General features: G+C 35.6%; 2 protein-coding genes across 2 annotated transcripts in view; both read right to left on the reverse strand.

Moving 5' to 3' along the window:
* Nucleotides 1-12,546, reverse strand: part of LOC141359642 (uncharacterized) — a 252,291-nt gene extending 239,745 nt beyond the window's left edge. The window contains exon 1 of the mRNA XM_073862402.1: nucleotides 12,238-12,546. The gene's annotated coding sequence lies outside the window, so the exon portion shown is untranslated. The remainder of the gene's footprint in view (nucleotides 1-12,237) is intronic.
* LOC141359291 (uncharacterized) overlaps nucleotides 1-24,773 on the reverse strand; it is an 88,627-nt gene extending 63,854 nt beyond the window's left edge. The window contains exons 1-2 of the mRNA XM_073861501.1: nucleotides 24,696-24,773; nucleotides 24,474-24,569 (exon numbers count right to left, since the gene is read on the reverse strand). Coding sequence (XP_073717602.1) covers nucleotides 24,474-24,519 — 46 coding nt within the window. The 5' untranslated portion in view covers nucleotides 24,520-24,569; nucleotides 24,696-24,773. The remainder of the gene's footprint in view (nucleotides 1-24,473; nucleotides 24,570-24,695) is intronic.
* Nucleotides 24,774-25,254: the final 481 nt, after the last annotated feature.

The following is a 25,254-nucleotide window of genomic DNA, read 5'->3' on the forward strand; positions in this document are numbered from 1 at the left end:
ATAGTTTCATCATGACACCAAATACTGCTGATTTGATCTCATTTTTGATGATCAAACACAGCCAGGGACAACATCAGAGCCGGGGAATCCCTGTCAGAGATGTAGCCCAGAGACGGAGGTGGTCAGCGGGGCGAGTGAACACTGATGTCCGCTCATGCTCTGGTTCTCATACGCACCGAATCTTACTAAGCAAACATTCAAACAGGCGCTATCTTTACTAATCTGCAGATTTAAATATAATACATATACATTCTTCTTCTTCTTTTGTTTTCTGGCGGACTGGTGAACTAAGCACATACCGCCACCTACTGTTTCGTATTTCCATTTCCTCATTTCTTATGCATTATGAAAAAAAAAACAGAATTCCGGTATAAGCTGACGCTGCGTCTCCAGCTCCTCCAGCCCATACACAAAACCCTGTCAAATCAAACTGCCCTTAAACAATTTTAAATCCTATAATTTAATCCTATACTATATGTAGCAGAGCGGTCAGGTTGAAATATAATTTCTCTATTGGAAGATTATGAAATACCAACAAGGCCCAAAAAGGGCACAGCTTTCGACTACGCCACCCCCAAATATACCGGGGGAACAGTCCAAAAAGGACACAGGTTCGTTACCTTAAGAGTGAGCAAGAGACAAGGGCACGAGAATAATGAAAAATATACACCTTTATTTTGTATTAGCTAAAAAGAAGTATCAAATATTGGTCTTCAGTCACTTATAAAATCGGCACAACACATACAAAACACTTAACATTTGCTGGGTCTCAACTCAAGCAAAAGGAGATAACAACCCCGGTTACACACAGAATATTCACCCCAACACCACGCACACACACGGCACACGTGTGAACGGTATAAGGTCAGCACAGCACACAGTGTAAAAGTCACTCAAAAAGAAAAATACAAAATTATCTCCTCCCATCCAAAAGAATGACCCACCCCACACAATTGTCAAAAACAAAACAAATCTACAAACCAAAAGACAAAGAAAACAAACCCACAATTAGTTACACAACATAAACCAATATTAAATATAAATCACAAAACAAAAAAACAACGAAAACTACTAAACACTGACACAAATGAAAAAGAAAATTAAATAGCCCACGTTCAAAAGAGGCAGTACCTTTACATATGCTGTGAGTCAAACGCCACCAGCGGACTTGATGGCACAAACTGACAGTAAACTCACCTATAGTAAGTAGTACTTACAAATCATCAAGCCAGCTCTGATACACGTGCAGGCCTTAGAGATTTACAGGAAGACTGGGCAATAACCTCAACTTATAATAGTTAGGCCCACACTAATACACATGCAGGCATTAGAGATTTACAGGAAAACTGGGCAATAACCTCAACTTATAATAGTTAGGCCCAGACCAATACACATGCAGGCGTTAAAGGCTTACAGGGAAACTGGGCAATAACCTCAACTTAAAATAGTTAGGCCCAGACTAATACATATGCAGGCATTAGAGATTTACAGGAAAACTGGGCAATAACCTCAACTTATAATAGTTAAGCCCAGACTAATACACATGCAGGCATTAGAGATTTACAGGGAAACTGGGCAATAACCTCAACTTATAATAGTTAAGCCCAGACTAATACACATGCAGGCATTAGAGATTTACAAGGAAACTGGGCAATAACCTCAATTTATAATAGTTAGGCCCAGACAGATACACCAGCAGGCGTTGAAGGTTTACATGAAAACTGGGCAATAACATCAGATTATAATAGTTAGGCCCAGACTGATGCACAGGCAGACATTAAAGGTTTACAGGAAAACTGGGCCGTAACATCAGACTATAATAGTTAGGCCCAGACTGATGCACAGGCAGGCATTAAAGGTTTACAGGAAAACTGGGCCGTAACATCAGACTATAATAGTTAGGCAGGCCCAGACTAATACACAGCAGACTCCCAAACAGGACCAAAGAAAGAAAGAGTGGTATTAAACCACATACAAAATAAGAAAACAAGCAAAATAATTCAAAAAAATCTCAATTACACAAAAAAACAACTAAATGTAGTAAAACACTAAACCCACATTAACTAAGCGACTTATCAGTGAACCATGGACACAAGAAGTTCATGTGAATAAACACAAAGTCGCTGACACAATTACCGGCATACCGAGTGAAGCCCGTTGCCTAAAATCGGATTCAAAAGTGACCCATACAGTTTCAAAGGCAAAACAGCAGCGCAGTCAAACCCTCGAAAATAACCCTCTCATTCCCCAGAAAGTGGTCGGAAGACCAGATCAACCTGCCGAGCATATAACAGGATATTATTATTTTAAAAGGTTAGAAATTGACAAACCAGCGCAAAATAGAAACAAAAAAATAATACGTACCAAAGATTAGCGGTCGTAACTCACTAAACGAAAGCGTCTTCGCTAGAATGAACGTTGTTCACTGTTCACAAACCGGACGCCAAAACACGCTGAAATGGTGCAGCATGTAAGTTTCAATACACCAGTTCCCATAGTCCAACAAATAAAGCGCACATACCTGGGATAGCAGACAGCCCACGCCAACAACAGTAGTCAAATTATCCTGTAGTGTTAAACAAAGTAACGTAAACAAACGCACAAAGTTTGCCGAAAGGTTACACGCTGCTAACGCACATACCTGGAGAAAACATGAATGAGGTCCCACAAGAGGGCGGTGACAAGGATGACGCATAGCCAGGTAACCAAATACATGCCTTTATATAATGATTCACACATCACGTGACCTAATGAGCAGATAACCTTCCTTACTCTGCTACATATATATAAATTCCATTAGCACCCTATACCCTAAGCTATCTCTATTAAATTCCACACCTAAAATATACCCCAAATCTAAATCCTTTTGTCCATTATTATTAAGATACTCCATTAATTTGTTCCATTAATGTTCTCTCCTGAATATATTTCCTACAATGACATATTACATGTTCTACGGTTTCTTTTTCCTTACAAAACTCACATAAACCACTCTCATATACTCCTACTAAAGCTAATGTATCATTTAATCCTGAATGACCAAGTCTTAATCTAGTTAACATAACCTCTTCCTTCCTATTTCTTCCCCTTATGTTTTTATTAGTCTCTACATATTTCCTAATTTTATACAAATGTCTACCCTTCATGTCATTATCCCATATTTCCTGCCATTTCCTTTTAATATTTTTCTTAATAATAGACTTAACTTCTCCTTTACCTAGTGGAACATTCACATCAATTGAATCTCTTTCCAACGCCTTTTTTGCTAACTTATCAGCAACTTCATTTCCTTTAACTCCTTTATGTGCTGGAACCCAACAAAATCCAACTATCCCTCCTTTCCTTCTCACTTGATATAAAAGCATATAAATCTCATTTACTAAATCTACTCGAACTGATTCCTGTGAATCTATTGAACTTAATGCAGATACTGAATCAGAACACATCACTACTCTATCAGGACCTATCTCATCCACCCATGATAATCCTATGATGATAGCACACATCTCTGCAGAATATACTGATAGATCATCAGTTAGTCTTCTTGAAATTTTAACATTAAACATTGGAATATATATCCCTATTCCTGTTATTCCTGAGGTAGGATCTTTTGACCCATCAGTAAAAATTTGAAGACTTTCATAATGTTTTTGATGTAAATGCTTTCTAACGTTAACTGCCACCATTCCTGCTTCCTCCCAATCTCTTACTTCTTCTAACATTTCCAAATCTATTACTACCTCTGGAAAAATCCAGGTCGGAATCTTACCCAATACTGGTGACAAATTACTTTCAATCTCCACAATCTGGAATTTATCTGCAACAGAGTTTATACCCCAACCAAATCCTTTCCCTTTATTATTAACATATTCCCAGCAATTACTTAAAACATCCGTAGCAATATGATTTCCCACAAAACTCTTAATGTATTTCCAATAAATTAAAGATAACTTAATTCTTCTCAATTCTAAAGGTATTTCATTTGCTTCAACCAACAGAGCATTAATAGGAGTTGATTTTACAGCTCCTAAACAAATTCTGAGTGCCCTATACTGTATCTTGTCCAGACGATTTAAAAGCGTCCTTGATGCCGCACCATAAATCATGCAACCATAATCTAGCACTGATCTAATTAAAGCTTGATATAATGACAGCAATGCTACTCTCTCTGCTCCCCACTCTTTACTAGCTATTGCCCTCATTGCATTTAAAGTCTTCCTACACTTTTTCTCAATTTCATCTATATGCTTTTTCCAACCATACTCCTAGATACTTAAATGTATTAACCTGAACTAACTCTTTATCATATAGTCTCAACTCATATTTTTCTGAGAATTTCCTTTTCCTAGTGTACAACATACAACATGATTTACTTATTGACATTTTAAATCTCCATTTTATTGACCATTCCTCAACCTTTTTAATAGACTTCTGAATACTAGATACCACATGTGATATATTCTTTCCCCTCTTCCATATTGCACCATCATCTGCATATAACGCACAACCTATACCCATCCCTACATTATCAAAAATATCATTAATCATAACATTAAATAGCAAAGGACTAATTACACTTCCTTGAGGTATACCATTTTCTGCATGAAATTTAGATGACCGACTTGCTCCCACTTGAACTCTAAAAGTTCTTTCAAATAAAAATTGCAATAACCAATTGTATACTTTCCCATTTATTCCCATTTTAGCTGCTTTAATTAACAAACCTTCTCTCCATACTGTATCATAAGCTTTTTCTATATCAAAATTAGGGATGGGCACCGAACTCGGTACTTTTATAGGCACCGACCGAATTGCGTCGGTACTACCCAGTATCGATTCACATAAAATCAATCGGTGCTCAATTTCGGTACCTGAGAGAACATGTCGCGCGAGAGAGAGAGAGAGACCGTGTGAGAACTTGGTGACACCCCTTTGCAACTTGCTAAATGGCTAACAAAAAGCGATCTAACGTGTGGTTAAATTTCACAAAGGATGATGCAGACAATGCTACCTGCAATATTTGTAACAGTAAGTGCAAGGCAGGCAGTAATACATCCAACCTGAGGAAGCACTTACACAATGTGTATTTAAAAGCACAAGAGGGCTTATTAAGATGCGTTTTTGTCGATCGGATCACAAGTGGACGAGAGACAAATTCTGTAAACACCTGGTATTTATCAACACCAGTCCGTCTCGTTTGTCCACTTTCGACCGCTTCTGTCCTGATTACTTTGAGTGGTGGTTCGTGGAGACTGCGGGGAAGTCCCTCTGCTTTCGTTTTAACGCGAGCTGGAGCTGACTATTTAAATGGACGCGAACTAATGGTGCTGCTTGTGTTTTAAGTAAACATGCTGCACAGTGTTTTGTACATGAATATGTTGGCGCTCTCTCAGATTTTTCAGCGCAATTAATGAAATAAGATCGCGCAACTTTCATGCGTTCGCAAAATGAAACTGCGGAGATCAGCCGCTTTTAGTTTTATCAATGAAAGCCCAAAGACTGTGTGTTCACGCTAAAAGTCAGAAATGACGTAAAACTTTGTGCTCAATACCTCAGATTAGATAAATGGACGGAGAGAAGGCGGTCTGTGTGGCTGTTCGAACACAAAACCACATGCGGACCAAATGCCAATGCTGGCTAGCTTGGCAAAAAAGTATCTGTGTCCAGTCCTCTTCTACATCCTCACTGTGTCCCTTGCTGTAGAGAACACTCGCTCTGTATTGTTTTCTACATAAAAGTTTACTTTTGTGTTGCTTTTATGACGTTTATGTTCATTGATCATTTGTCTTACTTATATGTTTTATTTATTTATTTATATGTAAGACATATACCCTGGATGTTATAGGGTTTTTTTTTGTAAAGATTGTGTGTATTATTAAACATTTTGAAATAAATAACAAAATGTTGAAAATGAGAGGTTTGGGCTTATTATGTCCACCGAAAGTCACTTAAAGGTGCAGTGAGTAATTTTTAGAAGGAATTTTTTTACAGAAATGCAAAATAATATACAAAACTATGTAATCAGGGGTGTATAAAGACCTTACATAATGAACCGTTATGTGTCTATTACCTTAAAACGAGACCTTTTTATCTACATATTCTGAGGGTCCCCTTGCATGGAAGTCACCATTTTGTGCTGCCAGTTTTCTACAGAAGCCCTAAAAGGACAATTTCTTTTACTAAGTTGTCTCCAACAATGAAATGTTTGTCCGGTGGCGGCTACCGTAGCTTTTTTATGCGTTTCAAAAGTGAGGGGTGAGACATGGACTAAGCCGTTGGTTGCAGTTTGCAACCTCACCACTAGATGCCGCTAAAATTTACACACTGCACCTTTAAGTCAGAGTAAAGTACCGAAAAAGGTACCGCTGGGTACCGGTATCGAATTCCAGGTACCGGTATCGGTACCGGTAAAAATGTGAACGGTACCCAACCCTAATCAAAATATACTACTGTCATAACTTCTTTCATACTTATGGCTTTCTCTATTTCATTACTTACTTTAATTAAGGCATCCATTGTAGATCTTCCCCTCCTGAACCCACACTGATATATACTATATTTCCCTTTCTTTTCTAAATCATATGACAAACGTTTGACTATCATCTTTTCCATCAATTTACATAAATTTGATGTCAAAGCAATAGGACGGTAACTTCCAGGTGAACTTGGATCTTTCCCTGGCTTCACGATCGGCATTACTATTGCCTGCTTCCATGAACTTGGAATTATCCCTTCATCCCATATCCTATTAAACAGCTTAAGAATTACATTTAAAACTTCTTCTGATAAATGTTTAAACATTGCATAACTTAAATTATGCGTCCTACTTCCCTACCCTGTCGTGACATTGTGACCAAGAAACGGTAATATAAAGAAATGGCTACTCCGTCCATTGAGTCATTATGAGATTCAAAGCAGCCGAAAGTGTCATTCTGGCCGCCCTCAAATCCGTGGCGGAAGAAAGTAGTTCCCAAACAAAGAGGCTTTTAAAATAACTCCATTGTTGTTTTCTAGTTTTCTTTTTTCAAATGTGTGCCGTCGAACTGTTGTATAAAAGCCTACGGCCTCGTGCCTCTGGCCTAATCACAGCCGTGATGATATAGAGCTATATCAGACGACTCCGAGAGCGATACACTGCAAAAAATGACTTTCTTACTTAGTATTTTTGTCTTGTTTTCAGTAGAAATATCTAAAAATTCTTAAATTAAGATGCTTTATCTTGATGAGCAAAATGACCTAAGTAAATAAGTCTAGTTTTAAGACAAATAATATACAATTTAAGTGAAATTGTCCTTTAAACAAGCAAAATTAACTGCTAATGGAGTGAGAAAAAAAATTGTGAAATAAGATTTCTTTGTTCTTAAACAATTAATTCAAGTAAAATTTTCTCACCCCATTGGCAGATAATTTTGCTTGTTTTAAGCACAAATTCACTTAAATTGTATTTTTTTTTTGTCTAAAAACTAGTATTATTTTCTTAGGTCATTTTGCTCATTAAGAAAATACATCTTGATTTAAGAATTTTTAGATATTTCTACTGAAAACAAGACAAAACCACCAAGCAAGAAAGACACCCCCTGCAGTGCATTGCTTAATTGAATTTTAGTTGTTATTTTTTCTTACCACATCCACAGAGCTTCAATGATGAGAAACTGAGGCAGAAACACCAACAGAGAGAGAAACACTGAGCTGTCCACTGCTTCATTTGTTTTGTCTATTGTATCTAAAAAAAAAGATACAAACTCAGTTATATTCAGAAAAGGCAGAACATTCAGAATTAGACTTTTCTGTGATTCTCAGATTTCAGTCTCACTGCAGCCGTTATCACAGCGCTACTCAGCAAATAACCATCATGACAGCTGTGTGCATATTTTCAAAATAACACAAAAGTTCTGAGTGATGCGTTATGCCGTTCATTGCCACAATCAAATTTCACCTTGATTGTGTTTCCTTTTATTCCCCAGTAATGATGGAGCACAAAACAACACGGCACACCGGCACCTGACTTTGAAACCTGCAGAAACTGCGCCAGTGACTTATTGGACTTATTAGGCAATAACTAACCAAGATGTGTTCTTGTACTTGTAATTTTGACAGACCTGCTCGCTTGAAAATTTCTGTAATTTTGTAGCATCTCGCTGCGTCTGTGGCCAGGGCTTTTTTACCTTCTCTCCTCATCCATGTGTTTGTGCTCCCTTTTAATTGCACAATTGTTAGATATAACCAAAGAGGCAGTGTGTGGCTGACTTTTGGAAATTTAGCATTTTGAAGTAAACTCTGTCTGACTAAGCTTGCGCTATTTAATGTGCACATGCATCCGGTGTGTGATACCTGCGAGTTGTCCTTCACAGGACGCAGTGCATAAGAACATGTTAAATAATCATAACACAAGCACACGTATCTTTATTATAACATTTATTTAACCGCGACAATGACACGCGTTTTAGACTGTGTGCTTTAGGCAAGATCATTAATCATTAATTAGATCATTTAATTTTTTTTTGATCATTAAAATGGGGACCTGGATATTCATCATGACTATTGCAATATTAAGCTCAGCAGTGCTCTCACGTCAAGTTTACACAGTAAAACATATTTAACTTTAAGCGACATGTTGCGTTGATTAATACATTGTCATGGTCCTGTCTTCAGGTCATACCCTGTGTCTCAATCTGTTCCCTTTAATATTCAGATGTCAAAGGGCAGGAGGAATCACAGCTCAGTAATGTAGATTGAACAAGTTTTGTTCAACTTGAAATTTCACTTAAATTTCACAATAAGAAACAACTTATCTTTTTAGGTGTTACCAACTGAAGTTATTTTTAAGTTGATCCAACTGTTTACTTTTTACGGTGTAACAGTAAAGTCAGATGTATGATGAGATGTTGTGTTACCTCTTACAGTACAGGAATACTCTTGTAGCTCCTCACTGTTGATTGAGTCCAGGTACAGCTTGTTTAATAATGTCAATCCATCTGTTACCTGTTGTCCATTCTTATACCAGATGTAAGTATGTTTGTTATCCAGAGTGCATTCAGTTGAACAGCTTAATATCACTTTTTCTCCATCTATCACAGGGTCTGGACTGCTTATCACTCGTGTATCTGAAATTTCATATAACAGAGTTCACATAAACTAATTTTCAAAGCTGGGCCTCATATTTTTGATTTAGCTTAATTGATAAAAAATTAACTAAACCTCTAATCACAGTCGTGCTGATATCAGACTCCTACACGAGCTATAATGCTTCAGTATAATGAGTGCTGCACTACAGAGAGTTTATTATGAGCAGTTACCTGTAACAGTAAGAGTGACTCCAGGAGAACCAGAAACTACATCTGATGTGTTAGTGATGAACCTGAACTGATAATCTCCAGAATCACTCGTGTTGACGTCTTTGATTCTCAGTGTGTTTCCCAGATACTCCACACGACCAGCAAACTGATGATCCTCATGCAGATCACTGAGTTCCCCACGAAGATAATGATAGTAATCCCAGTATGTTTTCTCTACTGTATATCCAGTGGGATGTGAGTATGAAGAGTGAATATCTACTGTTGATCCCACTAAAGCACAAACTTCTGTAGAGGTGTAAGTCACACCCCAACAGCTACTGTTAGAAAGACCTGAAAGAGTCACAAAATACTGCTGTAACATTCACAATCAATTACAAACACACTCATACTGTATATGAATCAACAAGAAAACTGCAAAGTTTGTTCTTCCATTTTAATTTAAATATTTTATAAATGTCAGACTCACACAAAGATGAAGAGGGTGATGAAAAAGACACAGAGCAGAAATAACTGTCAGTGTTTCCTCTGGATGACACAAATATGCTTTTGCCAATTGTTAAATATTGTCCATTCTTGAACCAGCGGTATCTGTTTTCAGATATTAAAGGGCAGGAGGAATCACAGCTCAGTTTTATTCGCTGTCCTGTAGATTCAGGATTCATCTTCACCTGTAAAACTAAATAATGAAAACCTTACATTAGATGAGAAATGAAAAGAGTTGAACTGGACTGATGAGAATGTAAATGTACCTGAAACTGTTAGATTGACTGTGACTGAGCTGAGATGTTTAACTCCATCCTTCATAATGAACATGAGCTGATATTCTCCACTGTCTCTCTCTATCAGATCTGTTATCATGACATACGAGTAATCTTTAGTGATCCACTGATCCACTCGTCCTGAGTAATCTGAATCTAAAGTCAAATCTTCAGGTTCATCTTTGTTTCTCCAGTTTGTTCTTTGTTTCTGACTGAACCAGAACCCAGTTTTGATGTTGATGTTTGAGTAATCGCACCTCACTGTCACCAGTCCTCCCCTCTCAGCACAAATATTCTGTTCATCACAGGTTACAGTAAACTTATCCAATGTTAGGAACCCTGAAGAAGAAACCGTAACGTTAATAATATTTCTAGCTTATCTGTATTTAACTTCATTAAAATTACAGAGTGAGATGAGAGATTCAGACAGTCCTGTAAGGACATTAACTCAGATTCATCAATTTTGTTCTCAAATACAAATCTCTCAGTTCAGTTTTAAATACACAAACTCACTTTAAACATTTTAGAGACTGATCCAAACGGAGAATCCAGCCTTTGGAATACAGCAATGTAAATTAAATTAGACTAAACTAGTTTAAAATCTGACATACTTTTAACAAATATATAACGAATTGAAGTATTTCAGTATAATAACAAAACAGTGTTTCATACCTTGAATGTGTAACAGCAGGATCAGTGATGAGAGTCTGAAGTTCATGATTTCTCTTTGTAGAAACTCACATATACCAGCTACAAAACGTTAAAGAAGAACTTTTCTTATTGCTGATAAAAAACACAATGTTAGTTTGACTGTGACTTTTTTCAATCGGATGCAAAAATACGTTGTGCACATGCGCAGAACATTTGCGCTCCAAGTTCACGTATTATATTTATGAATCTCGTCACAGAAACACGCAACAACAACAGCATTAATGGAGTCACGCGCTGTACTAAATTCTGCAGCGTTTGTTTATAATTTTAAAACATTAGGCTGCTTAAAGCAATAAAATAGTGTTCTGACTTTTGAAAAGTGTGTTTTCATTACCTATATCGGAAAACTTCTTAAGAACAACTCCAACTCAGTTTTGACTTGTATACAGAGTAAAGCGTGAACTCCAACGAGAGATGCTGTCGCGAGCGTAGTGTTGCCAAGTCCTCTGCTTTTTTCGAGTTTAGATTTGGGATACTGTTTAAACTGTTTCCACTAGTTGTTTTTTTCTGCGGGTAGAAGATTAAATGATTTCGTTGATAAGTTGGTATTTGGTCTCATTGTGATGCTTTTGGGCTAGTTTTGAACGTCCAGTCGGATGGTTTTGAAACGTGAGTCTGGCAACCCTGGCTTTGCTTGCGCAGACTTTCGGTTCGTATTCTATATAATGTACATGTAAACAGTATTTAAATCAGATTGCAATGTTTAGGGTGCATGCAAACTGTATCGTCGTGAGTGAGTGATCTTTATTGACATAATATATATTGTACAAAGAATGAATAAATAAATAAATACATAAAATGACTACTGTCTACTACTCAGCCAGTGCTTTAGGGTTGACTTAAAATGATTAGTATTGTCTGTTAACTTTAAGGCTGCTGGTAACACATTCCATATGACTGCTGCTGAATACATAAAAGATCACTTGCCCTTACAACTTTTAAATCTGCATAAAACAAATCAGTGGTACTACCCCTTGTTGAATAGCTGTGTACAGCATTAACCTTAGAAAAATAGTTACAAATATATGTAGGTATTTGATTTTTAACTATTCTATGTACCATACACATTTTTATATATGTTACTCTTTCTTCTAGTTTAAGCCACTTAAGGCTACTAAAATGAGCTGGGTTGAGGTGTGTGTGCGGGTGTAGTTTTAAAATAAGCCTCACTTATTTGTTTTGTGATGTCTGCAACTTTTGTTTGAAAATTTTAGGAATGGTTGTATACCATGAAGTGCAGGCATAATCAAAACGCATTTATAACGATTTCAATCCTATTAAATTTAGTCGGATTGACAAATTTTGTGCATGTAAACATAGCCGTTGTGAAAAAAAATATCTAGAACTAGCTTGCAACCTCCCCAGAAAAGTTATCAGTAAATGGTCAGTTAGATAAACTTTTAGGAAAATTTTAATTGTCAACTTCAGCTTAATTGTAAAACTAAACATTATAAAAGCTGTTTTAATTTTACCTTAGTAACTCTTAACAAAAGTCTAGATGGTGGATGATCACGAGATGGTGCCTGCAGGGTCAGGGGAAAATCTGCCCCGACAAAACGTTGCACAACGTTTATTAAACTGAAACGGTGATGCGTTGAACGCCCTGTTGTGATGACGCAAGAGTTGCAACTACGGTAGCTGAGAGGCCATTCTTTCTGTTCTTTTTAAAATGTTTCTGAAGCCTGATGAAATCATTATAAATGTGTGTTTAATACTGTAAAATACCCTCAATGTTACAGTCACTGACCTTACCGTCCAGAATGAAAGACAACATTCCAACTTGAACCCATTGAGCGAGCTGTCTCTTTACTACCGCGTGATTTTATACATCTTGCCGCTGATTGGGCCGACATTTCTGACACACACCAAACAAGAGAAAACGCATCTAAAACCTGTTGCACACCGTTTCCAGGAAACATGTGGTTCAACCCGGAAACCTTAGCAAAATGTTGCGCACCTGTGTGAGCTTGAACGTGCCCCTGGGTATCTCCCATCCATTCCATATCCGTTTTAAAAACAAAAACGGAAAACGATCAACCAGTTGTATTTTCATTTATCGTTTCCATTTATAAAATGAAAAAAGAAAACTAGGAATTGGCTACATTTTTCTATTTTGTTTCTCAGTTCTTACTGAGAAAAGTCTTAGGCACGTTCACATTATAACTATATAGGCTACATTTATATCACACACACAACATAATATAACTTTATGCTAATTCTCTCATGCATGCGGTACTCACGCAATCACTTACTTCAATGCCATATTACATATTTCCTGTAATAAAAACTTTTGCAATAGTTTAAATGTCATTGAATGTGTAAATATGCTGTTCTTGTTGCATTTACACAGCGGGTAACAGCAGATGTCCTAAATGCTACACTTCGCGTAACTCTAAACAGTGAATCTAATTTGTGTATATAATATCTTATCTTTTGGCGTAGTCAATGTAATAGAATAAAATATAAATTTCACAGCAACTGCATCATCACTGTGTACCTGGTAATTTTATGTAATGGAACTCAGCTTCTCCATACGTGTCATCTGTCATTCAAATGCTCATGCACTTGAAGTAATAGATTTGATTTGCGAGTACCAGGAAGAAAAACTAAATGATTTAACTTTCTAACTTTAACTTTAAAGATCTGAAAGTCCCAGAGCTAGAGATCATTTTTGAGTAAGACTAGGTTTCACACACAGGTCTACATAACTAATGAGAACTACAAGCTGCATTTAAATATTTCATCTACTTTACCAACATAATAGGTATATTACACAGGAGAAAAATGCAAAGGAAATAAAAAGTATACAACTTTATAAATTTGTTTTGGAAGAGTTTTGTTTTGACACAGAAGAGGTAACAGTAGATGGTGGATGCTGAAAGTTTTTAGCAGCTATAGTGTCATAGAAAGACGAGCTGGAAGGCAGGTGAAGTTCTGCACACCCTTCAAACAGAAGGGGATAGAGTGACCTCTGCTGGTTCAGCTTCCACAAAGCAAGAAGGGCTATAAATATGTTACAAAACTAAAATGTGAATTAAATAATAGAAACTTATAAATAAATACTCTACCTGCTATCCTAAGCTACATATAAAATGAGTGCACTTGTCTTAATCTGAAGTTACAGGTCACCAATGCTCTTACAAATGTTTAATTCTCCGTTACAGCCAGAGTTGTTATTTTATTAGTTTTAATTTTTTATTCAGTTAACTAAAGAGTTTTTTTTACACCCAGTGCTACTTTACTTTTTATTTTGTGTCAGTCGTGCCTCAAGATTATATGGAAAATGAAATCTCAAATCATCAATTTAATTTTATTTTTCAATTTGGCCAATGCTTTATCACATTAAAAATGAAATCATTTAATATAATGTTTTAATTTTTATTTTATCATTTAATTTTCAAATTTGGGACATATTTTGCGATTTTATTTTTATTTTATCATTTAATTAATTAATTTTAAAAAGTCCAAAAATACCTTCCATACAATATGAATAGACATTTGATTAAAAAAATTATCTGCAAAATCTGATATTTATAATAAAGAACCGTGGAGGTTTGTATAATAGCAACCTAAGCGCCCTCAAGCAGTCATTTTAAGAACATCGCCTGGCGCGTGCAGCCTTCGGTGGTTTAAAGGCGGAGTGCACAATGTTTGAAAAACGCTTTGGAAAAGGAGACGGGCCGACTACCAAAACACACTTATAGCCAATCAGCAGTAAGGAGCGTGTCTACTAACTGACATCCTTGCCGGGTTGTGTATGTGTGGGGCGGGTCTTTTAAAAGAAGGTCCAGATTCTATTGGGGTAGGGGCGTGTTTGTTTAGGTGATTTCAAATATCAACATTGGCTTTCAAACATTGTGCACTCCGCCTTTAATGGTCCCGTACACACTGCATATTAATTCGGTTGTCACTTCACCTTTTAATGCTTAATCCTGTTCTGTACACACACAGTTCAGTACCGGACTCACAACCGCATTCTACAACCGAATTAACTCCTGCAAAATGCAGGTATTGACAACTCTGCACAGTGTGTACATAACCGAACTGAACAACTAATCAAGTGTTTAAACGTTCATCATAAAAAGGACAGGTCTCTCTTCTGAGAAAATAAATGCTAAGAAGAGGAAAAAGTCTTCTGTCTGCGCGGTTCAGAAAATGACAGAGGCACAAGCGTTTGCTGACTAGTGTTGCCAGATCTTGCACTAAAAAAAAAACAGCGAACAAGAAAAATCCAATAATAAACCGAAATAAATCTAAATACTTTACCTCAAAGATCAAATTATTTGGACCGGCACCCTCACACTTTATTAACACTAAAAACTTGATCGCTTCATGAGCCAAAATCCATAAACAGTTAAGCGGCAAAATGGTATTTTCGTACAAAAAAGACGTGGACCTCTCAACACTGCAAGACCGCACACTCCGCGCTGTGAAGCAGCCTCACAAAAGCGTAAAAATACACAACGCCAAAACAGAGGTTTATTGCAAAACACAATGCTGTTATTATTTTGGTCAAAGCTGTCAGTGATAAGCACGCGAGACGGCAGAACGTTGCTATGGTTATTTCTGTGTCAATCATCACATTTTCGGGAGTGAGTCTTGTTCCGTACAGACATGAAACGAACATTTAGGGGATTCACTCCCGCATTTTAATGCGGTTGTTACTCCCGAAAGTTTGCAGTGTGTACGAGACCAATTTTCCCTTTTAATAAATTAATGATTTAATGTACTGTTCACTGCATATGCATTTTCCGTTTTTAAATGTGTTATGGATTAAATTTTGTTGTATTAAGAAGTAAAAAATATGTCCTAAAATGAACTAACCTGGATTTTTTTCTTGCAATGGGTAAGATATTAAAGGGATAGTTCACAATAAAATGAAAATTCTGTCATTATTTTCTCATCCGCATGTTGTTCTAAATCTGTATAAATTATTTTTTTCTGATTAACACAAAAGAAAATATTTTGATAAATGATGTTAAGCACACAACTGATTGATTGACTTCCATAGTAAGAAAAAAGGGATAACCTTCTAATCTCTCTGATGAAGCCAATACAGAAGTGATTTAAACTGCAATTCATCAACCGGACGCAATTCCCATAAACCACAATGTTAAAATGCCCATCTTTAGAGCAGAAAATTTTTTTTTAAAAAAATGTTTTAAAAAATAGTTTTTGCCCTGACAACTGTGAGGGGGTGAGTTTTTTGTAACTCATCTGTTTAAATTATATTAAACCTTAAAGTGCTGCATAATTAAGGGCGTGGCCACTTGAGTGACGGGTGAACAGTCACTGCCGTCACAAGAGTTGAGTTAGGTGGGCGTGGTTTCAGCAACCAGCCTGCTTAACTTCAACCACGTCCCGCCTCTTTACCCATTTTCGCTGCAAGTGACGGCAGGCACAGCCTACTATTGGCTTCAAAAATGCTCCTATGGGTGATGTCACGGACGTCCACCTTTTTTACTATGTTTTACTTGTATATGTTGATAGGGAAATGAAGACAATCACTAGACTACTTACATGAATTTCCTGCATTTATTCTGTTGAACACAAAATGAAGATATTTCACATAGTAGAAACAACAAATATGAAAGTCATTGAATACTGTCAGTGTCAAATAAGGAAATGACAGAGTTTCATCTTTGGGTGAATTGTCCCTTTAAAACAGTTACTGATCAATTAGAATTTTATGTGTATTTTTATTTTAATAAATCTTTATTAAACTAAGAAGTCCCCTTTTCCTTTTGAGGGAGACTTGGATGAAAAATACACACTATTACATAGACAAAATAAAAATAAAACAAATTCAGAACAAAATTAAGGTTCACTAATATAAAGGACTTTTAATACTATTTTTAAATACTGAAATGTCATGTAAATTATTTATATAAAACCCAGCCTAAAAATAACAATAACACACACACAGATAAACATCTTTATAAGCTTAAAATTTTTAAATGTAAAATGTAAACTGAACAAATGCTTTCATAACTGCAAGTTTAAGAGACAGCCCTGTAAAAAATCCTAACATAACAAAAAAAAAACATGTATTTGAGCATTATATTATTTACACTGAGCTTGTCATTAAAAGGGATGTTTCACAACACTTTGTTAAGATGTCAAATAAATCTTTGATGTCACCAGAGTACATAATGTGAAGTTTTGACTGTTGCTAGGTGATGATGTCATAAAGAGAGTTGTGACATCACTCCAGTAGTTCTGATGGACAGACAGCTGATCTACTCACAGACCTGCAACATCTAACAATGAGAAACACACAGAAAGAGATAATGTTATAAAATCTGACCATTAGTTTATTTAACATACAGATATACAGATTTTCTCACCTCTATTTCTTTGTCATCAGTTTTGTTTCCAGATGAGTTCAATTTATTCATTCTGATGAAAAACCTGTAGGGTCAAAATTCACACTCTTACAATCTGAATTCATATCAGAATATTCACTGTATGTTATGCAGTTTTGAGTTTTACTTGATATTTTTACTTACCAGATCCATACAGCTCCTATAATGAGAAACTGAGGCAGAAACACCAACAGAGGGACAAACACTGAACTGTACACTACTGCTTCAGTGGCTTTGTCCATTTCTTCGTTGTTTCTGTCAGTTGTTTCATTGTTTCTGTCCATTGAATCTGAAGAAAGACAAACCTCAGAAACTTCAGAACATATCTTTACTCTTCATCTTCATTACAAAGACTCGTGATGTTAAAATCAATACAGTAAATCTATCAGATAGATCACCTCAATGCAGGTATGAGAGGCTGTGCTACATTATAAATATCATCACAACTGAAGAGAGCAATGACCTTTAACCCGTGACTTACAGACTGTCACAGAGACAAATGTATGAAATCTTTTAATAAAACAAATTGCTATAAAATAAAAATAATAATGACACAAATGTTTCTTTCATTGTGAGATATACTGAAGTGTTTGACATATAAACTATAACTGCTACAATATTAATGATCATCTATAAGTGCTGCACAGTGAAAGTAGCTCAGTGATGATGTCATAGCTGTAAATAAACCAATCAGCATCAAGGACTGAAACTCTCTCTTATATAATTTCTTCAGATGTACACTGTTAAAAATAAACCGTACATTTTATGGTAGAAAACCGGCAGCTGTGGTTGCCAGATCTTTACCGTCAAAAATACGGTAGCAATGTTATTGGTTTTACGGGATTGCACCCATTGTACTGTATATTTTACAAATTTTAAATGTTTTTTTTACAGTTTATAACTGTCTATTTAACATGTTTATGTTGCTAAAACAGTTTATATCTGTCAAATTCAAGGGTTAACATTGTAATACTTATGGTTCATTACCATTTTTTACAGCTCAAAACTATTTATTGTAAAGGTTTATGTTGTACAAATGACGGTTCAGTACCATCTATTTTACAGCTCAGAACTGTCTAATTTAAATGCTACACTGTAAAAAAATCAGTAAAATAGATTACCAGTACTATTTCCATTATGTTTATAGACATTTCCTTTAATTCCTTTAAAATACTGTAGATTTACAGTAAATTCTCCGTAGTCTTTACAGACACTTTAATCCGCCTATGAAACGCAACAATGGTGACATTCAACAACAAAGCTTCATGCTGCAATGCATGCTGGGTACCAGGATTGTAGAAAACTCATTCATAACTCCCATCATGCATTGTGACATGACAAAATTGTGCAACTTTCTTACCATTTACTGTCACCATCGTTGAGATTTGTATCCAAAGTGTTGATGTCTAAAGAAACTAAAAAAAGAAACTAACTAAAGCATTACAGCAGTCTTGTTCAAAACAGTGCCATTTGCATAGAGCATCACTTTTTTGTGCTTTATATTTTTATTGTTCTTTTATCATTTCATGTTCATAAAATATTTATAAGATTTTATGCATATAAAATTATATGCATGACATACAAGCAATCAATAGATCACATGATAGTTTTTTCGACTTCCTCTAGCAATAAACAAGTGGTCTTAATAAGCACTGTTGCAATTGCTAAAAGAGGAGAGTTAGGTCAATGAAGGTCACAAGGACAAATGCCTAACTAAAGGAAACACTAATTACAATAATGGTGAGTTCAAATGAATCTTAAACAACCACAAATGGGATAAATTTGGTGGAAAATATCCATTTGACTTGTGATTACATCACGTCAGAAAGAATATTTGTCTACTAAATCACGTGTGTGGATGCTGGAATAGTTGAGCACTTGTATCTTGTTTTGACAGCAGTTGTAAACTTATCGTCCATGTTTAGAAAATAATTGTAATTTTATGTTTAAAAGTAATTTTAGTGTGATAAAATTAGGAACTTGATGACAAATGCCTGCATGATGACCACTATAGTGCAGACTGATATTATTCTAATTTTTAAACTCTATCAACAAGGATTTAGTAAAATATAAACAGATGGTTCAGGATATTGGTAACAAATATATTCTCTAAAAGTTTTAATGTTACATCAATAACGCATAATGCCATATCTATTACACTGATATTGATCAAGAATTTTTTTTCATTTTTATGGTAATACAGTATCTTGTTAATTTTACTGCAATAAACAATATTTTTATATGTTTTTTACTGTTAAATGTAAGGTCTTAGTCTGTAAAACTAATTAAAGTTTTTCACAGTGAATCCTACGGTTATCACATGTTTTGTGAAATACGGTTTTATTCTGTATCACTTATACGGTATTTTACTGTTTAATTTACAGACATTTTTTACAGTGTATGATGAGATGTTGTGTTACCTCTTACAGTACAGGAATACTCTTGTAGCTCCTCACTGTTGATTGAGTCCAGGTACAGCTTGTTTAATAATCTCAATCCATCTGTTACCTGTTGTCCATTCTTATACCAGATGTAAGTATGTTTGTTATCCAGAGTACATTCAGTTGAACAGCTTAATATCACTTTTTCTCCATCTATCACAGGGTCTGGACTGCTTCTCACCTGTGTACCTGAGATTTAATATAACAAAGTTCACGTCAACTACTTTTTAAAATTAGGTCTGAAATGTTTGATTCCACTCAATTCAGTATGATGTGAACAATGGCAAGATAATGCAGTCAAACACACACATACAAATAAAATATATAATGTGAACGCAGTTCAAAATGCTTCAAATAAAAGCATCTGTCAAACACACGAGTTCAACATAAATATACAGTCAACATTTGAAGTGATTAAAAACATTTTTATCTAAGAGCATCTTTTATTAACTTTTTTGATCAATGTCAAATGTTGATTAGTGTATTTGTTTTAAATCTGAAGATCTCTGTGATGAGTGTCCTCAATATCAACATAAAGTCTTGATTAACTTTGCAAGTTTGTCACAAATCGCACACTTAGACAGAACGTGTAACAACTCATAAAACCAGTTTATACCAGCTTCAGTTTTAATACTGGATTAGACTGGTAAGTGCTGATTTGCTGCTGGTCTGGCTGCTTGAGCAACATATTTACACTATTTACCAGCATTCAATCAACCATTCTTGCAAGCTGGTAAACTGCATAGTCCAACTAATGAAGCCATTCAGATACAGCAGCATCATATATGCAGTACAAAACACATTATATTATTTTCAACATGGACAACCTCAAAAACAAGTGTAACATTCACAACATAAACATCATACAGTGTTCAGACGAGATGAAATTTTAGATGAATAACTCAAATGATTGATAGCATTGATATTTTAATATTTAAAATGTAATCTACTCATCGTTTAACAAAAGATAAAAAAATTGTAAGGACCCTAATCTGTAGCATAAATATATTCACAAATCTGATCAGTAAAAGCAGCTTTACAGAGAGTTTATTATGAGCAGTTACCTGTAACAGTAAGATAGACTCCAGGATAACCAGAAACTTCATCTGATGTGTTAGTGATGAACCTGAACTGATAATATCCAGTGTCATTCCTGTTGACGTCTTTGATTCTCAGTGTGTTTCCCACAAAATCCACACGACCAGCAAACTGATGATCCTCACGCAGATCACTGAATGCCCCATAACGACTGTAATGCCAGTATGTTTTATTTACTGTATATCCAGTGGGATGTGAGTATGAAGAGTTAATATTTACTGTTGATCCCACTAAAGCACAAACTCTTCTAGAGGTGTAAGTTACACCCCAACAGCTACTGTTAGAAAGACCTGAAAGAGTCACAAAATACTGCTGTAACATTCACAATCAATTACAAACACACTCATACTGTATATGAATCAACAAGAAAACTGCAAAGTTTGTTCTTCCATTTTAATTTAAATATTTTATAAATGTCAGACTCACACACAGATGAAGAGGGAACTGAACCAGACCACTCAAAGCAGGAATAACTGTTAGTGTTTTCACTGGATGACACAAATATAGTTTGGTCATATGTTAAACGTTGTCCATTCTTGTACCAGCGGTACTTATATTCAGATGTTAAAGGGCAGGATGAATCACAGCTCAGTTTTACTCGCTGTCCTGTAGATTCAGGATTCATCTTCACCTGTAAAACTAAATAATCAAAACCTTACATTAGATGAGAAATGAAAAGAGTTTAACTGGACTGATGAGAATGTAAATGTACCTGAAACTGTTAGATTGACTGTGACTGAGCTGAGATGTTTAACTCCATCCTTCATAATGACCATGAGCTGATATTCTCCACTGTCTCTCTCTTTTGGATCTCTTATTGTTAGTCGTGAGTTGTTTTTAGTGATCTCTTGATCCACTCGTCCTGAGTAATCTGAATCTAAAGTCAAATCTTCAGGTTCATCTTTGTTTCTCCAGTTTGTTCTCTGTTTCTGACTGAACCAGAACCCAGTTTTGATGTTGATGTTTGAGTAATCGCACTTCACCCTCATCCATCTCCCCCTCAGAGCACAAATATTCAGTTCATCACAGGTTACATTAAAGTTATCCAATGTTAGGGACCCTGAAAATAAATATAAAATATTATTAACATTCGTAACCCAGTATAATGTAAATGTAATGTAAAATTCTGGACTAGAGAACAATGATGTAACTTAATCTGAAATAACCTGAGTTTATTTATACATTTTTCTTTTTAATCTGACCTACTGAAGTTAGCTGATGTATATATAATGTTAACAAATTCAACTTTATTGTAAAATGTTACTAACTATCTATCAACTTATCAGTGCCAATGTTTTATTTCAAGATGCACACCAGTATTTTTTTGTGTAACGTATGTTTGTAAAAGTTACTTAAATGTCTTAATATAACTAAAGCCTAGTTCTGGATTAATCTAAACCCTGTCTGGGAAACTGACCCAACAGCATTAACTAAGTCATTACATTACTCTCCAAATGAGTTGCTGATATAAATCACAACTAGGAATTCCTGATAGAAGAGAAAATATAGGAATGTATTACTCTGAGAGAGAGAGAGAGAGAGAGAGAGAGAGAGAGAGAGAGAGAGAGAGAGAGAGAGAGAGAGAGAGAGAGAGAGAGAGAGAGAGGGGTACAAAAGAAAACCCAATTGGTCCCTAAAACACCTAAAGGCACCAACAAAGACAGATGATAAACAGAATAAGACTACACAAAACTATGACAGGAACTACTTGAATGCTTAACAGTAAACTTGACGATAACTTACTAGACTAGCAGAGTACACGTGTAAGAACACCAACCCCTTCAATACGATACAAATTTGCATCCGATCAACCTCAATCGTATTGATTTAGGTGTTTACATGAAGGCTTTTTTGTTAGATTTTTTGGCCAGTTTTGTCTTTATTCAATAGTGAGGTTAGGGGAGGACAGGAAAGTACAGGCAGGAGAGAAGGGTATGAGATCAGCAAATGACCACGAGCGGGGAATCAAACTCGGGTCACCAAAAGTGCAAAAGGACCACATGTTGGAGCGCTGCCCACTACACCATCAGCTCCAACTACATGAAGGCTTCTTAATACGATTAGGGGAGAGCGGGGTATGTTGTCACACTTTTCACACTGTCTAACATTTACTGAGCACCATACATCAAAATGGTATAAATCTCATACCAAATGAAAGAAGGAAGTCTTGGGCACATATGTTGTATTCATAACATCTTTATATCTTATCTCATTACAGAGTTGTAGACTGTTGAATAGTGACTGTGCACTTGTGACAATTTGCCCCATCGGAGGGTAAGTTGTCACACTAGGGCGGGTAAGTTGTCACACTAGATTATCTAAAAATAAGAACACAACTACTTAATTGTGAATATTGATTTTAATTTTTAAACTCAAACCAAACTGGAAATATAAACATCCGTGCCTGGAGAATCTGGAAAAACAATTATTTCAATCCAAATAATGCACATTTCAATTAAGTGGCAAGACCACTTTACTTTGAACTTTGGTTCAAATGTTCTATGGCTTTCACATAAAACCAGATAACTGAATGGAACGCTGCAGATAACTTGCTTAACTTAACATGTTTAACCTCTGAACAAAACAGATGCCCTGTATGACTAATAGGACTCATCTCCAGAATCACAATTCTGACACACATAAATTGCCTGGCCTGAGGTGCAAGCATCATGGGCCCAATTGTTGCATTTTACACATTTTACCCAGGTCTCCTTTGGACGACTCTTTGAAAATGGCTCTACACAGACGAGGCAGAAGTACTCTTCATCATCTGATGATGACTCTTGCATGATTTTTCTTCTTTTAGCTGCCTTGTTTTTCATAGGTCCAGATTTCTGCTTCCCTTTCTTTTGAAACAGCTTTTTGCTAGATTGAGGCTTATTCTTTTCTATATCATGTTTTCTGAGCATGTTCGATGTGTTTGTTTGTACAGGGGCAAGTTGTCAGATGTGACGACTTGCCCCAAAGTCATTGAGACAACTTGCCCCATACTTACTTGTGTGCTAATGTTGTCTAAATCTCAAGTTTAGCTCATCATATCACTTTAGCTAAAGTATCAAAAGACACTTTACGGTCTCCTCTATTTTGTGCAAAATAATCATTTTAAACATTCACACCTAACAAAGTTGTATTGCATAAAATGTAAAGTGATTTTTTTTTACTTTTTAAGCAGAAAAATAAGAAAATTGTGCTAACCTCAGATTACAGTGATCTTGACCACATGTGAACAGGAAGTTCACTATAGAAGAAGAAGTCACATAAAGTGGCTATTTGATTTTTGAGATAGAGCCTCTAGTGTTGGAGTTATTAACAGTGTGACAACTTACCCGTGTGACAACTTACCCCGCTCTCCCCTACAAACAGACGTATCTAGTGGTGTCTCTCTTTCTTTCTCTGTTCTCTATACTATCAGGTAATATCTCATACACGTTTGAAACAGTTAATTGTATTATTTACCATTTCATGCATTTATAGTTTAACCAATTCAAGTTTTATTTCAGTGTTGTTATCTCCAGCTTGTCTTTACTTACACTGTCAGAAATATTGTGTCCTAATAAGTATTTACATACCTCAGATGTATTAATATGTACCTTTTAGATACTTATATGCACTGTTTATGTAGAAATAAAGTTTACTTTTGAAAGGGCACTGCCCCGGTGACAGCTGTACATTTTCTTGTTTGAATAATTAAGGTTTGTACTGACTTTTGTCTTATATCACTGTCTTAATGCAGTAAACAACACTGATGCTTTTCCCAAATGTCCAACAACCACAAAACTGTCATCTACTCAAAAGTGTTCATACCTTGAATGTGTAACAGCAGGATCAATGATGAGAGTCTGAAGTTCATGATGCAGTTTTGTAGAAAGTCTCAAAAGACCCAAAACTCTTTTCTTATTCCTGAGAAAAAATAAAACATCATTGTGACGCTCAAATCATCAGACAGTTATTACAGTAAAATAAAACTAACATGATTGTTTTTTGTAACATTTTAAAGATTCAATATATATACATGTGAATACATACGTGCTCGTGGAGATCTCTGACTTCAACCGGTTTGTAAAGTTGTGTCAATATCTGAAGTTGTGGTAAATCATTTAATGATCTGATTATCGTACTCAAGCGGATGTTAAAGAAAGACTCTCCTTCACTTTTAAACACTTTTCATACCATAAGAAGAAGGAAAGCATTTCATAACATGCTTGAATTTTACATAATCTGACAACTTTTCTTATCTTTACGTGTAGCTGTTATTTGTTGAAGAGTCCTGTAAACAGTGTTGTGTTTATAATTTTGGGGGCCCTAAGAAAAGTCCAAGAAACTGGAGCCCGCCCATGACCCAACATTGCCTGAAGGGTTTCATTTGAATTGCACGACAGTAATATTGAGTATATAAAATTAAGTTGGACATATAAAAACAGATTTATTTTATTTTGAACTTCTTAACATAACACCATTTTTTACAGTTTGGTACAGTATAAGACAGAAAGTCTTGGTTTAACCTTAAGCTAGTAGTTCCCAAACTTTTTCCACCGGCCTCCTTTTGTACAGAAAAATATTTTCAAGACCCTCTCAGATCATCCTT

Source organism: Misgurnus anguillicaudatus, chromosome 23 (genome assembly GCF_027580225.2).
Source record: "Misgurnus anguillicaudatus chromosome 23, ASM2758022v2, whole genome shotgun sequence".
NCBI classification, from domain to species: domain Eukaryota; kingdom Metazoa; phylum Chordata; class Actinopteri; order Cypriniformes; family Cobitidae; genus Misgurnus; species Misgurnus anguillicaudatus.